Source organism: Athalia rosae, chromosome 4 (genome assembly GCF_917208135.1).
Source record: "Athalia rosae chromosome 4, iyAthRosa1.1, whole genome shotgun sequence".
Lineage (NCBI taxonomy): Eukaryota > Metazoa > Arthropoda > Insecta > Hymenoptera > Athaliidae > Athalia > Athalia rosae.
The window spans coordinates 10,481,970-10,498,271 of NC_064029.1; the positions used below are offsets into that span (position 1 = coordinate 10,481,970).

Consider the following 16,302-nt stretch of genomic DNA (forward strand, 5'->3'; position numbering starts at 1 on the left):
GGGATCTTTGGTCGTTTCGTAGCAAATCGTTTCAAAAGCAGATTTGCCTCGCTCACTTCGGTGCGTAAAGCGGAATAGCCATCCAAACTGATGATGCTTCGACTTTCTGGGAAGTTTATCGCAAGATGTCGGGGGATGTTTTGCGCGACGAGCGAGTACTATGCTCTCGGACGAAATGACTTGCTTATCGTGGCAAAAGTTGGTGAAATTTTGGGTTGAATTTTAATCAAGTGTTAAAAAGAATTAATCAAAAAAAAAAAAAAAATCCGACGAGTGATGTATAGTGCATCGAAGAATATAAACCAGTGAATATCGTGTTTGTAAAGTCACAAAGTAATACCCAGTACACAAAGGATCTCGTGCAGTGATTGGTCTGGCAAGTTCTACGTCTCCTTGATAAACGACTATCTTTTTGCAACCATCTCTTTATAATTAATCAAATTTCTCGACTTTCTATAAATCTTGGCCATCAACTAAAATCTTCACTAAATAAAGATCTCTCGATTAAAACCGAAACATTGAAGCCGATAGAGAATGGGTGGAAAGGCAAGCACAGTCGCACAGTCTGGGAACGGGCAATCCTCGGGAGCCAACGAAATACAGGGGTTCTCAATACTCCGATCGTTGCCCGGGGTCATACAACAGGCACAATCACAAACGTCGCGTGGCGACAGTAGACAAAGAGCCAGGTCGTTGAGTTCAGTCCCGGATTTGTCTTCTGGAGAACAAGGGATGGCCTCTTCGGTCGGTGTCAGTGTTGGTCAGGCTTTGGGGCTTCCTCAGCTCGATTCTGACGACACTGACGACGACGGTGGTCGAGTTTATGCCGCACACAGTCTACCCTCTCACATTTGGTCCTTAAACGGTGAGTTAGCAAATGTAAGGAGTTTTAAGACTATTAATTTAAACGTGTTACTGACCTACGTGGAAGCCTTCCATTCTTTTCATTCAAAATATCTCGCTGCAAAAGTTACGTGACCATGCACAAATTTACCTTATTTTATTCATGATTCCCATTTTGTGTCACGCGGCCAAAGTGAGGTTATAGACGTCATCGATGGGTGGCATCCGTTAAAATATAGGAGGGTGCGATTTGTTTTGGCGCGTGTTGCGAGGTGGTTGGCCTGGTAACCGTATAATCAATGACAGCTAGTATTTTATTCTACTCTTGACGTTAATTTTTGAATTGGTATTCAACATCAGTGGCCTGGTATGAACTTTCAACGCATAAAAAAATGAACGGGTGCATTGATAAGCTCCAGTAATGGGTTAGGTTAGAATTAATATGGGAATAATAGTAAGCTCTTGTTTAAACGAGACTGAGACTGAAGCAGTGCCTGTGAACCGAGTTAGACGGGTGTTCTATGGTATATTAATTGACTTAAATCATTCATGAGACATCATTGTAACCCATAAACTTATAGATTATCTTTTTTGAAGGTTTAAAGTGTCCTGTATGCTCCAAGTTTATCCTACCCGATGACATAGAGTGCCACTTGGTCATGTGCCTAACCAAACCTCGTCTCAACTATAATGGTAAGAATTAACGAAACGTAATAGTTTTCTACAATCCACACCTTAATTTCATTTAATTTTTACTTTTGCAGAGGATGTCCTAGCAGACAAGAAAGGTGAATGCGTTATTTGCCTAGAAGAATTGCAGCCTGGAGATGTAATAGCCCGCCTGCCTTGCCTTTGCATATATCACAAAAAGTATGTAAATTTGATTTGTTTATTCTTGCAAAGATAGGTAAACACTAAGGTGGCCCAAAAATAACGAGTATTTTGTTTTTGCATCTTTTATGAAAATATATTAGTTTGATATGTTTGAAGAACCCCCTCCAAATACCAGCTCGAAAAAAAATGTTATAGGGGTTGCTCACAATTTAAAAAAATTTCCATAATCGTCAAAAGTTGATTTTTTTTTTTAATTTCAATTTTTTTATAATCGTTCAAAAATGATATGGAGATTTTGAAAATTTCATATCGATGTATTGATTTCTAAAGGTTACTCCAATTTTTTTTAACTCTCAAAGTGAAGTAGTACTTGCAATGTTTTGGAGAAAATCTAAATATTGAGGGACTTTTGATTTTTTGTCTTGAAGTTGATATAATAATGAATAGAAATAAAGCACGAGATCCATATCATTTTTGAACTAGAAAATAATAAAATGAGGAGTAAAAAAGTTCAAATTAGAAAAAGGAAAACAAAGTTTTTACGATTTTCGAAATTTAAAAAAATCTTCAGCAACCCCTATAACATTTATTTTCGAGCTGATTTTTGGAGGGGGCTGTTAAAACATGTCAAACTGATGTATTTTCATAGGAGACTCAAAAGAAAAATACTCCTTTTTGGGCCATCCTAGTATACACACATCAAATTTTAGAAAATTCTTAAAATAAAATTTGGCGTTTGATTTTCTGCATTGCAGCTGCATTGACAGATGGTTTCAAGTGAATCGCAGCTGTCCTGAACATCCTGGTGACTGATTTGCATTTGTGAGGTAGATGATATACTGAAACAAAAAAAAAATACTGGAACAATTTGTGGCCCGTGGGACACTTGCCAATAGAACGTGGAGCTAAGGAAAATGCAAATATGAAAAAAAAAACTAGTCAAGGTGACCGCTAGTCCAATGGTGGTTTGTGTGTAATGTGGTAATGGTGAATGGTGATCAGCCGACCTACTAAAAAACACAATTGAATTAAAATGAATTGAATATAGGGACAAATAAATGAATCCTTAGTTGGTTATTAAAAGGAGGACTTACAAATCGCCATAAGATTCATCAATACAATGCTATTACTTATACGTATCTATAATTAATCCATTATTACTCTATCGCTTATTATGAATTGTACCATATTTATAAATTTTACTTAGTTTTATCTCTTGAAATCTATCCGACTCTAAGTGGAACCTTTTTGGAGAAGCAACTGGGTGGGAGGATAGAAGAAAGTTGACAAGCAGATGCCTAGGGGAGGCGAAAAAATGAAAGAGGGGACCTATAGAAAAGGTGTACTCCACCTAATAAATAAGTTGACTTCTGCTCTTAAAATGATTTTTAATCATAAAACGATAATGTGTTGTTTTTGTTGTTTGTTGGGGATGTGCACTAGAAAGGATATTTTTGATACTTTCATAAAGGGAAGGACAGAATGATGTATAAAGTTTAGAAGCAGATGACTTATCGTAATGATGTTGAAATTATAGTAAAAAATCAATAAAGGTTCTAATTTAACCTTCCTTGTTGAACTTGATAAAAAATTCTGTATATATATCAACATATACATTTGTATATAATACACGCATTGAAGCAAAATAATAAAAAACGAAGGAACAAACGAAATGAAACAGGAAAAAATCTACGTTACAACCATAGCCTTGTATTTTCACTAAAGTAACGTAAGATATTGTTGATGTTATGAACAGTAATAGTTATTGCCGTAACTAGTAGTCTAAGTCATGACTTAGCCTACATGTTGCGCCCACAATTTTATTCAACAATTGCGCGTTATTCATGTTTCATTCTTGCCTAAAAAACGAAGCCTAAAAAACGAACGCGATAAAACATGAATAGCGCGCATGAGTTGAATAAACAAATAAACTCCATGTCAAAAACATTCGGCATCTCAATTTTAGCATCAATGGGTAACAACAGCTCTCTGTTTCGTTACAACTCAGAAAATAGTTACGTTTATTTTCATTACTCCACAGTTGCCGAGCTTGTAGAAATTTCCATTGAGTTATGACAAGTGATTGTCACCAGTCGGTAAACGGCTATTTAGGGTTCGGTTTTTAGGCGCGATAAAACATGAATAGCGCGCATGAGTTGAATAAAAGTATTTACATTCGCAATCAACGGAATTTATTTCATGGCCAAAATTCGCCGAAATTGGAGTAGCATCTCCAAGGTCAACCGTATTTACGCAGAGAACATCGAATTCAGAGCTCTGAATTCGTTGAAGGATTTATGCGAAATGCTATGATCGAACTGCTGATGCGCGTTTCCGATATGTAATTGATGCCACTAGCGATCGCAGGCACGTGATGATCACTCGCAGTCGGTTGCTGTCAGTATTGCCAACATATCGATGTTAGCCTGCTGAACTAACTGGGTTTCAGCCACTGAAATAGAGATATACAGCTTTCAAATATTTGAGGTTATAACGAAACTAGTGGTTCGGGGTACGTGGGTAAAATATAGAGGAACTCCAGCTTCACCGCACTTTGATAGAGAATAAGTTTATTGAACTCGAAAGTATATCGGGGGCTGGAAAACAAAGCCTGGCAATCATATTTTGTATGAAAGTGTATCTGAAGTGATTTTTATCGATAATGTTAGTTTTTAGTACAATTCCGATCCGAACAATGCGGGAGTATGGTATGGCCGATCTGGCCGTTTGACAAATATTTTTTCTCTATTCGGAATGTTGTGGTGAATAAACGGGTTAAAATGGTTAAAGAAAAACTTGATTCCATTCGTATCTACGATTCGGAGGGTTACAGGAGGCGAGCGGCTTGTATCTGTGTGAAGAATGACCTCGAGGATGAGGTAGGCCACCGAGCACCGTCTCTGCAAATTATTATTAGCCGCATCTAGTCCCCTTGGCTTAACGCGCGTTATACAAGTATTCGCCACCTCATTGTAAGCAAATATTTTACCCGACTAGAATTTAACTACGTTTCTCCGTCTTCTTTATTTCGTGGTTACCTAAACTAATAATTCATAATCAAAACTGCAAGGCAAAAAACAAAATCGTGAATTATGTAAATTATGTACAAGAAAATTCTGACAACTGCACTTCTCAAACTCTCAAAAAAATTTTCATTTCACATGGAATACGTTTTCTATGTCTCCTGTAATGGTTTTCTTGACAAGGTTATGACTTTTCGCTTAAAGAAGTATTCAATTTGAAGCAGGCCTTGCATTATCATTTTCCTGATCTACGTTTCATATTGATAAAAAGAGACCAGTATTAGCAAGGAGATTGGGTCTTGGTATTCAGGTACTATTGGTGACGTCCAGCCGAAGGCCTGATAATTGGATAGTACCAGGAGGTGGTGTAGAACCTGAAGAAGAACCAGCTGTAACAGCTCTCCGGGAAGTCAAAGAGGAAGCTGGTGTTCTGGGACACTTAGGCAGGTGCCTTGGAATTTTTGAGGTAATTTGCTTTTACATACCCAAATTCCTTTCATATTTTCTTACTTGACCTCTATTTAATTTTGAATTAGATAAGCGGAATTCTATGTAATAAGCTTTGCCAGCGTTGGTGCGAGATATATTTATTTGAAAGCATAAGATACTTCCTAATTGGCAAATACTGTTGTTGTTATTGCTATTATCACCATAACAGGTTTTGTCTTATCCATGACCATATCAAATTTATGAACCACCACCTGTCACATTTTATAAGTTTATCAAGCAAAAAATTCATTCTGGAAGAAAATTGTATGCAGAGGTCTTTTTTAATGTTGTTTATAGAACGTGGAGCACAAGCACAGGACGCAAGTATGGGTAATGCGGGTGACGGAAGAACTACCAGAGTGGGAAGATTCTCGAGCTATTGGAAGGAAGCGCAAATGGTTCCCAGTCTCAGAGGCCCTAGTCCAGCTGGCTCAGCATAAGCCTGTTCAACGCTCCTACCTGCACAGTCTTCACAATACGAATCCTCACCACAACAATACCAATTCTCCACATCATCAGCATACAGCCTCTATCCAATTGATGAATAACTCCACGATCAATCCGCATATTAACAAGCACAGCTAATACCAATCATTATACCCAATCACCACCCAAATTCCAATCAATTTCTATGCTCTTACATACTTTGTTGATTCTTTAACAGAACGATAATAACTACTACCTACTGGGTTTTATACATTAATCTATAATAATTACTTATTATTATTAATATAGATTGCTAATAAACTGTTCCGCAAGGGAATTACACAGTTCTATTGTTTTAGTTCTATTATATTTATATATATATATTTATGTTCATATATATATACATATATAAATATATGTATACATATATATCATAGATAAATATATATTCATATGTATATTTTACACGTATGCTTTATTCATTTTTACTGATCAAATGTAGCCGTTGTATGTTATCATAAATCCTGGATGCATTAATGCAGATCAGTTCATTTTTAAAACAGAATTGAAATTGGCTACCTATTTCTCAATTCTGTTTCGACTGTGTAAGCTCATTTAGTGTCCAGTTGTGCAAGCTATGCCGTGTATCCGAAATAAATCATGCTAGAAATTAGGCAGAGTAATTAGTTTTGTACGTGATGAACATTGTTGGATATTCAATTTTGGATTTTGCAGTTATCACTAGATTGCCTACAAATCATGGTCAACTTATAACTGCTGAACTTTGTGACGCGACGATTATTACAATCTTATTAATTCCAAGACTTAAGTAGAACGGTTTGATTATCTGATAATTTCCTATATCTCAGTTAAACTCTCATATCAACACATCTATGCAATATCTTGTTCTAATAACAAGAAACAAAATACACTTTTTAAACTTATTTCTTGAAGATTAAGATTTATTTTATTACAACTATTACATATCACAGTACTTGGCCAAAACTAAGCTATGAGAAATAGTCTTGACAATATTTATTTTATTTTTGCCAAACCCAAGTAATACTCGAAACGGGGGTCAAAGTCTATTGCGAACTAAAAATTGGTCTTCTATGCTACTGCTCGCGTTCATAGCTTCACCAGGTGTATATGTTAAATTCTGTAATTCTGCCTTACTACTTATTTTAATTCAATAACAGTTCGGCATTTTGACATCCACATTACAGATGCATTGGAGGAAGTATAAATTTAAAAACTGGTATCATTGTTGTTAATAGCTAAAGCAGTATAACTTCATTCGAAAATGGCAAAGCAATTTGTATGCAATTAATGTAGGTCATTACTATGGTGGACACAACAAAGATGAGTATAATAGTTGAACATTGATTTGAAACTCAATTCAGTGAAACAAATATTGATGCTGCAAAGTGAAGATTATTCATTCGATCTGTCAATTGATTAATGGTCCTTTCTCCTTCGTTATTTGTACAAGATAACCTTCGGCATGCTGGCCTAGCAGCCCCTTTACGCAACCATGCCAAGATCTCTTTGAGCCTAATTTGTGATCCCTAGCATTAATAATGTATGAACAATTTCGCAAGCTGATTATTATCAGCCACCCAAAGGCTCTTTCGTTTTCAACTCTGTGTCACCGTACGCAGTCCTTTAAAATAAAATTCAAAAATTACTGGGGGCAGGAGGGGAATAAGTTTTCAGTTAAATCAAAGCAAATTAGTATTACAAGTATCCATTGAAAAAAGAATATGGTGCTCTAGCTATAATGAAAATACATTTTTCATGTCAATAATAAAAATACGTACGTAAACTTCAGAGCTCCATTTGCATTATGTATCGAATAGCGGATCACGTTCTGTATCATTGAAACTTGGTCACAGTGACAGTGGTCACAGTGACCCATGCACGCATACACATTTGACATTTGACAGCTCTAGCTCGATAGTATTCAACATGGCCGTTCGTGCAGAGGTGAGTTGCCCATGTATCCCTATTTATTTGAGCAATTATCTATCATCGGAGCATGTGCGTAAGATAAAAGTATGGTTAAAATTTGAATTGTCACAATATGAAATTACGAACTATGATAAGTTATGAATTAAATGCGGTCGATAACGTTGAGCTACGTCCATGGATATTTGACAGTGTCATGTATATCTGTATGCGTAGATTTCGGAGAGCAGAGAATATTTGATAAAAGCTTTAGGGTCCGTATTACGTAATTACTAATTAACAGAAGATATTATATCATCACCGTGTAATAAATAAATATTAGATACTCGTATAAAAAAATCTTAAGTTCCGACAGTTTGTGATAAAAAAGTAAGGTTAAGTTGAATAGTTTCTTACAGTAATCATATTGTATGTTTAGTGAGGAGGTAAGATCATCTGTCCTGAAAAAACCGTCGAAACGATCATTATTTCATGTCTTTATTGCATGTTCTAGAAGTTAATGTAACATAACACAATTGGGGTCTGAGGAAAGTGTTATTTAAGAAATAACTAAAAAAGGAAAATTATGTTCGAGTCTCCGAGAAGTCTACAGGAGGTTTGTGTAGACTTTATTTGCGACAATGTATTGGTATTGTGCGAAGTTCATTCCGGCGAGTGTGGGTTTCCTGTTAGTACTGTGCCACCCACTGTTCCTGGTAAGTAGCTTCATTATATCTGTTATATAAAATAGTGATCACTTTTTAGATAATTTTGTCATACTTTTAAAAAAACCTCTGTTCTGCATCCATAAGTTCAGATTCTTTGCAATAATTCAACTCTAATAATTTCATGAAGTTCATTACAACCATAGTCAACTATATGCCATACCGTCAACTTTATTACATCTTTTACTTTTCCAGCTGAACGAAGTCGACATGCTAATATTCTTTTTGTTATCAGGAAATATATCATTCGTTTGAGTTATGTTATAGAATAGCATCATTTTACGTAAATAATAATATTTCAAGAAATAGTGACAAATATTTACATTTTCGATTATCAAATTAGTCATAATCTAACGTGGTACCATTGAAATCGAAGGTTAATACCCATTCCAACTGAAGATAGTTTTAAATGTTCTTAAATGGCATGCTGGTAAATTAATAGGCACTGTTTGTCATCTTTATGAACGTTACACTTGTTACAGTTTTGGTTTTGTGGAAAAGGTTGCACAAAATGATAGAGGATAACTTTTGCCGATGTTCTTTCAGATGAAGAGACAAGTATAGATGACAGTATATCAGTTTCGACTGTGTCATCAAGTAATAGTGGAGCATCTCTTAGTTTATCTACAAGTTCAACGACAACACTCAGTTTCAAAGATGCCGATGCATTTTTACCTGCTGAAATCTCGGAACAACTTTTATCGAGTCTATGCGAAAGAAAAGCATTATCAGATTTGACTATTACATTATTTGATTCAAAGACAACCAGATTAAGGTATGTCTATAAACTGGTTATGAGTTGTGACTGACCTCTGTAACAATGGCAGTTTTTTTTTTACTATGCTTGGGAAAAACATTTATTTTCAGGCATGTACGACTTAAAGATGCTTCGAGTCTTTCAATAAAGGGTTTGAAGGTTTTACGCCAACATAAAGTTGTAGATTTGGAAATAAATGGACTCAAGGTAACAGTTAATGATCTGATTGGCTGCTTAGGGGACTGGAGCTTACAAAATCTTAGATCGTTGAGTGTGGCAAAGGGTAGTTTTATGGATTGTTCCAGGTAAGTAGTTTCCTGACCATTGAACGATTTGATTCATCTCTTTAACTCTTTTCTCATGTGACAACTTCCAGGTATTGCGTTGTTATGGCATTGAGCAAACTACGAGCATTGCAGACCCTAAATGTTTCTGGAACAGAATTCAATAAGCACGGTCTTGAGATTGTTGTGGACGATCTACCCCTTTTAGAAAATTTAGATATTTCTTGCACTAGAGTCAATGATATAACACCATTGAGAAAATGTAAAGATCGACTGAAGACTCTGACAATGTATAATTTAAAACTCAGTGGCTGTGGCCATGTGATACCGGTATTATTGGAACTGAACGAATTGAGAAACCTGGATATATCAGATGAGAGAGATTCCTTCCCATTCGAAATGTTTGTTCCAGCTAGATCTAAAATAACAGATCTATTAAAAGCTAAACACTGCATGCCGTATCTAGCTAGTCTAGATATCTCAGGTAAAAGTAAATACCACCTCAATGTCTTTTATTCAAAGAATTTTTTAAGGCTTGTTTCTCTTCAATACTCCTAGAACTAGATATCGTAGAAATTTGAAAACTCATCTCCAATAAATTAGGAATGTTGTTATTTCTCTTAACTTGATTATCGAGTCAGACAAGTTCTAGATATCCATATACGTTGAGATGTATCTGACTACATTTTCATTCGGTTCATTTAGAAGATATGGTGAAAGTTGATCAACAAGCCTTGATTTCTAAGACAGATAACAACTGACTGCTGCTCTTTTTCATCCATATTCTAGGAAAAGATCAAATAGATGCGAAAGATTTAAGGGCATTTGTTAAAGCTCATCCTCATCTACGATTCTTGGGCCTTGTTCATTCAGATGCATGTTATGAAGACAGTCTTGTGAACCCATTCAATGAGTACTACAGACCTAATCTTGTGGTTAGTAATATTTCAAACAATAGTATTTGACAGGGATGAACCAGATTGAAAATTCCGTTAAATATCATCATTTATAGGTGAGTGGTACCGCGTCAGAACCACAGATCTTGGAATCCCTGAAACGGTATTGGTGCCGCCCTATTTATGTTCAAAAATGTCTGTATAATTTGTTTCGTCTGACGCCCAACTTTGGTGAGCCAAGAGTTGATGTCATAAAGCTAGTTTTGCCAGGCATGAAGGCTCATCCACAACAGTTTGGCGTACAGATGGCAGCAACAGCTTGTCTCTACAACCTTACAAAAGGAGAATTGGCAACAAAAATCCATCCATCGATATTAAAACAAATTGTTGACTTGACCCTCACTGCCATGGAGTCATTTCCTAACCATTACCAATTGCAGAAAAATACTTTACTGACACTATGCAGTGATAGAATATTGCAAGAGGTTACTTTTGATAAGTATAGGTAGGTTGAAAGTTTAGGCGTGTATCCTGTAAGCGTATGACATTCGTTGCAAATGATTCCATTGCTGTTGGTTATATGTATAAAAAATGAAAAATTTCGAATTTACTTTAGATATTGTCTACATGTCTGTTTCAAATTACGTCTTTGACGTTCAAGATATTTATGACATACAAGATATTTATCTTCACAACCTTCTGCCGACAGGTGTGCGAGGCTTGTGATGAACTGTCTATCGGCATTTGATGATGCTTCAATGAACCGAATGTCAGTGGCAATTTGCTCAATCCTGGCAGCTAAGATCTCAACAGATGAAACGTCTATGCTGGGAGCGCAACCCCAGTATATGGCCAAACTGCTAGCGATGGTCCGGTCCAAGGTGCCAACTAAATCTGTAGATATTACAATGAAATTTACATTGAGCGCACTTTGGAATCTGACGGACGAAAGTGCCACAACTTGCGCTGTATTTCTCGAAGAAGGTGGTATGGCTCTGTTTCTTGAAGTACTAGAAAGTTTTCAAGGCGAGTCAAGTGTCGAAACCAAGGTTCTGGGTTTACTGAATAATATTGCAGAGGTAATTCAGCCGCGTTTCATTTGCTGTGAATTTTTACACATTAAAACTAGTTTTACAAACTTGGATTCGGGTGATGATATCGCTACCAATTTACGGCCTACATAGGTACCCCACCTTAGACAGTGGCTGATGCAACCTCGTTTCATAACGATGCTGTCTTCACTTCTGGATTCTGAGCACATTGATGTATCATATTTCGCGGCAGGGATTGCTGCACATCTATTAAGCGATGGACCTTGTGTGTGGGCAGTGATACCTGCGCTACCACCCAGATCTGAGTTGTTGGATCAACTAGCCCAAGCTGTCGCTAACTGGCAAACACCGGGAGGTGAAATGGTTGCTTACCGAAGTTTCCAACCATTTTTTCCACTATTGCGTTGTGCAGATGCACATCCTGTGCAACTATGGGCTGTCTGGGCAATACACCATGTATGCACTAAAAATCGTAAGTTCTGTTATTTGATGGTGCCTGCTAAAATGGCTAGACTTTTGCAAAAATTTCACAAATAACGTCATTGCCCAATTATAGCTAAGCGTTACTGTGCGATGCTATCACGGGAAGGAGGTGGTGCGATCCTAGCATCTTTGGCCAAGGAAGACGGAGAGGGATGTACTCAGCATACAGTGCGTACTTTGTGCCTCTCTGTGCTCGAAGCACTCGCCACACACTGTTGACCTGAAGTACACTTTATAATTTGACTATCAAATACCATCTATTTGGTATACTAGTCAATTTCATTACTCTGTGGAAGCGAATTTCGATTCAATGATATACTTAAAAATGTCAGCGCAATTCATCTTTAAAAGAAACATTGAATTTAAAAATTCTATATACATTAGGGCGAAGTAAAAATGCTTGAGTTATCATGATTAATAGCCTTAGTCTGGACTAGTTGTGACTCGATAATTGTAAAAAAAAGTGCTTAAATTTGAGTCCATCTCAATCCTTTGACCTACTCCAAAGTCGGTTACACCTATCACTGATCATTGACGACAAATTCGTTCATATCTATACTCCTCAATACTGAATGGGTTCCTACCTGGATCTTAGAACAGTCGACTAATTTTTTCTACAATCTGTGGATTCTGTAGTGCATATAAACGTTCAACATTTTTGCAGGAGTGAATCAAAATAACTCATCAACGCTCCATTTTCAGTGATGTCAAGTCACAACTTCTCCGTACTACAGCCACCTAATCTTTGTAATTCTAATATTTTTGCTTTGTACCATATTATATACGTAGTTATTACTGTTGACGGAGGAAAAAGGCTGTGAAGGATGACGCGTGGTCTGCGCTGCGAAGGCAGCCATTTCCAGGGAGGTGAAAAAAATTTATTTAACTCGAGCACGTAGTGTTAAAAAATTTGGCAGCACAAATGATTTTAAAAATCAATGCTTAATATTTGTAATTCATCACAGAAACCACTTGACTGTGCTAATTTGTTGATATATTTTAGCGTAGGGACTGAATACTTGCAGCTGAAAGAACAAAGCCAGACCTTGTTTGGCTTCCCCTATTATAAATATTGGAAGATTCATAATCTGATATGAACAAGGAGTTTTAACCTGCATAAAATGGGTCGAGATATTTTATTGAATTTTATTATTCAATTTTCATATTATTTAAATCCACTGAAAAATTTTTAATATTGTTTACAGTGTACTAGATATTTGTTACATAAAATCCATCGTTATCAACTTTCAAGAAATATCAAAGGGGTAAACATAAAGCAATATCTCAAGTTTTTAGCTTGCTTTGTACACATCCTGATCCAAAATGCTACAATATTTGATTATATCATTGTATGTAGAGTTCAGTATCACTGCCTTAGATTATATTCTGTCAGGACGCGTTTAATTTAAGCATGCACGGTATGAGACATGTGTTTACTACACATGCTCGAAGTTCCAATAACAATTGGAACAGGCATCCAGCAAATGCTATTGGATTTCAGATAGCGGTACCAAAGTGCAGATCTGGTGAAGTTTTTATTTTTTCTTCACATCGTTTTTGAGCTACCCTATGTCAATCGCTTGGAAGTTTGCTCATTTATTCAGCCTATAGTAGATGATGAAAACTAATATTTTTCAATTGGAATAGTACGCAGCCATGAAAATATCCAGGACTAGCGGATCGCTATTATAAGTTTTACTGTGTTTACCACTATTAACTAGAGTTTGATCCTTGTTCGTAGCTGTGGTGTGCTTATGCAGATAATGCCAGAATATATTGAACTCTGTGAATAACGGTTGCATCCACGACACCAAAAGCTTGGATTCGATTTCTCCTTATTCGTCAGGATCACGTTAATAGATGTCTAAATATTTATACATAGAGTAAATGAGGATCCATTGTCTCTGTAGTGTAGAAACAGAGAAATTTGATAATTACCGAGTACGTGTATCCTTATTGAAGTAGAATGATTGTTAAAAATGGCATTAGCAATGTTAAAAATAAAAAAAAAAAAATGATACAATGCATTATAATACTACGAGCCCTATGATAACTATACATAAATATATTACACTATCTGATATAACCAAAGTGCAGCGCATAGATTGCAGACTTATTCAAAACCGATTGCTATGTTTTTTTGCATTCAGAAACTCTCACTTCATTCTGATATCATGATCGAAAAGTACCTAGCTCTTGGAATCAGCAGTGTTGAAGCTATAGGGAGTACGATGAAATATCTTACATCAGAGTTACACCGACGTAGAAGTGACTACATTAAAACGTATCTATGATAAAAAAAATTGATAACATACTTGTTTTTTGTATGTTACTGAAGTAGTAAAGCTGACTTTTACAGATGGTATTTTTAGAAAAATAGGACTATTTGCCACGAATTGTGAATAATTTTTCCAACAAAACTGCATTTACAGACAGTTTTTCAAAGTATTGATCACAGTTAAAAATTCCAAGTAATGAACTAGATGTTGAGCTTTTACTGTATTTTGTTACTATAGAGAGGTCTAAATCTGACTCACTTACTGACTGATATTCAGATCCTCAAATGAATGCAGGCGTTAAATTATGGCTAACATTAGGGCGCTATTAGCAATATTCACAATAAACGTAAATATGAATTTCCCATATTACTCAAAGCTGAAATAGAGGAAAGGCACTATTGTTCTGTTCACGTTTGCAATGTTATCGTATGAGAATTGTAGAAATCATGAATTATAATAATATGGATTGATATTTACTATTGTCATATAATTATACATACATGTGTGTATTATACATACATATGTATATTATACACAGTTAGAATTTCTTTTAGTGAAATTTTTCTATAGGGTTACCATCTCCATTTTAACAAACCCATGTTGATCACCTTAGATTATGTAGATTTAATATATCATATTTGAAACTGTTTGGAAACAATTTCAAATAAAAAAGATATTACACCACCTGTAGTACAGGAAATAACACCTTAGATCACCCTTCCACTATTGTCGCTGCTTTTATCGATACCATCTCACTATTTGTAGGAAAGAATTCTCAGTTTCTACCCTATAGATAAGATGATTTTATTCAGTACGACATTTCCGAACAAAGTGATTTTTCACTTCGAAAGGGGGCTGCATTTTACGAAATTGCCGAAAAAAAATTTCTTTTTCTCTCTTCTACAAACAAGACATTAAACATTTGATTGTTCAACTTAAGAAATATTTCGACTACTGCTTGTAAGCGTTCACAAGCAGTCATAATAGGGGTAATCATTGAAATATTAATATGTTTCAAAATAATAAAATATAGATTACTGCCTCATACGTTTCAGATATGGTACCACAGAAAATTGATCAATTCATGTTCATCAAATGCTGGAAAGGGGTAATTGAAGAAATTCTAAAATCATTGTGGTGAAAGCACGATAATGTAAATATGAATTTTTTTTGAAAATCTTAACATATTTATTTATGCTATGTAAGTATTACAAGGTGTTTTAGGGTACGCAACAGATAGTAGACTTAAGTTAACGGTCTATTCACTTTAATCATTAATAATCGCCCGCTACAATTTGTGAAAATTTCGAAAAAGTATCGCAGTTATTTTGTAATGATACGAGAAAAATCGTAATAATAAACTTGTGGAGCTAAAAAAAAACTACAAACTACGTTTAATCACAATCTGGTATTAAATGTTCATGAACTATGGGAACATGTTTGCATTTTTTTTCATCGGTATTATCAGTCACGACTAATTTACTGCAAGAATATCTCGTAGAATGACATTGAAAATGCATTCGTGATTGGTATTGTTTGATCCCGAACAATACATTGATAATGATCAGCTTGGGCGATAATTTTCACAGAAGCAAATGCAGGAGCACTTTCATTGATTTGGTAACCTTGTGAATCCTTTACAGGCAATACTTTGGTTGGTGTTGTAATATTTTTCTGAAGGAATTATTGCGTTCTATCATGGCTGCTTGTTAGTAGTATTGATCAATTTTAAACTTTACATTTCAAAAAAGCTACGCCTTCCGCGTGCGTGTCCATACATACCTATGGTATGCATACCTACATATAGAAACTCACTCGATGTATATATTTTAATTGGGTTTTCCTATACAAAAATGCAATTTTACCATCACTTGGTAAGAAAACTTAATTTTGTCATCGCCACAGAGCAATTGATTCGTAGAGACAATAAGAGATATTTATATTATCACGTTAGTCATCATGTAGTTAGGCGGTAATTTATCAAGTAAAGAAACATATTGAACATTGTGCAACGGTCTAGTCGGCGTTATCATCGATTAACGTTGAAAATTTCATTTTTTACTGCATGTACGACTAGTCTTGAAGAATTTGGATTGGCCATATTGGTTTTGAAGTTAATTTGATGCAAAGAAACTATGTTTTATCATTCACCTACTGTAATGTAGCTTATCTAGAACAATAAAATCAATCTAGTAGAAATGCCTTACAGATAGAGTGCTGTTAGCTTTCAATAATTTTCATTTCTATGGCGTTACATATTACAA

The 16,302-nt window shown here is 35.5% G+C and overlaps 3 protein-coding genes and 1 long non-coding RNA gene across 10 annotated transcripts; 3 read left to right on the forward strand and 1 right to left on the reverse strand.

The window, feature by feature from the left end:
- The first annotated feature begins 69 nt into the window (after nt 1-69).
- LOC105692602 (E3 ubiquitin-protein ligase ZNRF2) lies at nt 70-3,247 on the forward strand. Its single transcript, XM_012411902.3, has 4 exons — nt 70-865; nt 1,441-1,536; nt 1,608-1,713; nt 2,433-3,247. The coding sequence occupies exons 1-4, from the start codon at nt 535-537 to the stop codon at nt 2,488-2,490; spliced, it is 591 nt and encodes a 196-aa protein (XP_012267325.1). The 5' UTR covers nt 70-534; the 3' UTR covers nt 2,491-3,247.
- Nucleotides 3,248-4,075: 828 nt separating this feature from the next.
- LOC105692661 (diphosphoinositol polyphosphate phosphohydrolase 1) lies at nt 4,076-5,963 on the forward strand. Of its 3 annotated transcripts, none has more exons than XM_020856397.2 (3): nt 4,076-4,556; nt 4,972-5,166; nt 5,487-5,963. In XM_020856397.2, exons 1-3 carry the CDS (start codon nt 4,383-4,385, stop codon nt 5,772-5,774), a joined length of 657 nt encoding a protein of 218 aa, XP_020712056.2. In that variant the 5' UTR covers nt 4,076-4,382; the 3' UTR covers nt 5,775-5,963. The 3 variants fall into 3 exon arrangements, with proteins under 3 accessions (XP_020712056.2, XP_012267415.2, XP_048509777.1); XM_012411992.3 differs by having other exon boundaries at nt 4,088-4,556; nt 5,011-5,166; XM_048653820.1 differs by lacking the exon at nt 4,076-4,556 and adding an exon at nt 4,674-4,883.
- Nucleotides 5,964-6,559: 596 nt separating this feature from the next.
- On the reverse strand, nt 6,560-7,573 carry LOC125500595. Its single transcript, XR_007277979.1, has 2 exons — nt 7,436-7,573; nt 6,560-7,278 (listed from the first exon to the last, which is right to left on the reverse strand). It is a non-coding gene; the product is annotated as an uncharacterized LOC125500595 (long non-coding RNA).
- LOC105692978 (protein zyg-11 homolog B-like) lies at nt 7,275-13,777 on the forward strand. 5 transcript variants are annotated; one of them, XM_012412574.3, is made up of 10 exons: nt 7,275-8,008; nt 8,077-8,278; nt 8,834-9,062; nt 9,155-9,349; nt 9,421-9,818; nt 10,118-10,263; nt 10,341-10,729; nt 10,934-11,303; nt 11,409-11,748; nt 11,833-13,777. In XM_012412574.3, exons 2-10 carry the CDS (start codon nt 8,149-8,151, stop codon nt 11,976-11,978), a joined length of 2,343 nt encoding a protein of 780 aa, XP_012267997.2. In that variant the 5' UTR covers nt 7,275-8,008; nt 8,077-8,148; the 3' UTR covers nt 11,979-13,777. The 5 variants fall into 5 exon arrangements, with proteins under 5 accessions (XP_012267997.2, XP_012268007.2, XP_020712053.2 ...); XM_012412584.3 differs by having other exon boundaries at nt 7,275-7,601; XM_012412602.3 differs by having other exon boundaries at nt 7,585-7,670.
- The last annotated feature ends 2,525 nt before the right edge of the window (nt 13,778-16,302 follow it).

Coding starts and splice junctions, on each gene's coding strand:
- LOC105692978 (XM_020856394.2), top strand. CDS start 8,149: ATGTTCGAGTCTCCGAGAAGTCTACAGGAGGTTTGTGTAGACTTTATT. Junction 9,350..9,420: donor AGTTTTATGGATTGTTCCAG/GTAAGTAGTTTC, acceptor GACAACTTCCAG/GTATTGCGTTGTTATGGCAT. Junction 11,304..11,408: donor TACTGAATAATATTGCAGAG/GTAATTCAGCCG, acceptor CGGCCTACATAG/GTACCCCACCTTAGACAGTG.
- LOC105692661 (XM_020856397.2), top strand. CDS start 4,383: ATGGTATGGCCGATCTGGCCGTTTGACAAATATTTTTTCTCTATTCGG. Junction 4,557..4,971: donor AGAATGACCTCGAGGATGAG/GTAGGCCACCGA, acceptor ATTGATAAAAAG/AGACCAGTATTAGCAAGGAG. Junction 5,167..5,486: donor GGTGCCTTGGAATTTTTGAG/GTAATTTGCTTT, acceptor TGTTGTTTATAG/AACGTGGAGCACAAGCACAG.
- LOC105692602 (XM_012411902.3), top strand. CDS start 535: ATGGGTGGAAAGGCAAGCACAGTCGCACAGTCTGGGAACGGGCAATCC. Junction 866..1,440: donor TCACATTTGGTCCTTAAACG/GTGAGTTAGCAA, acceptor TCTTTTTTGAAG/GTTTAAAGTGTCCTGTATGC. Junction 1,537..1,607: donor ACCTCGTCTCAACTATAATG/GTAAGAATTAAC, acceptor TTACTTTTGCAG/AGGATGTCCTAGCAGACAAG.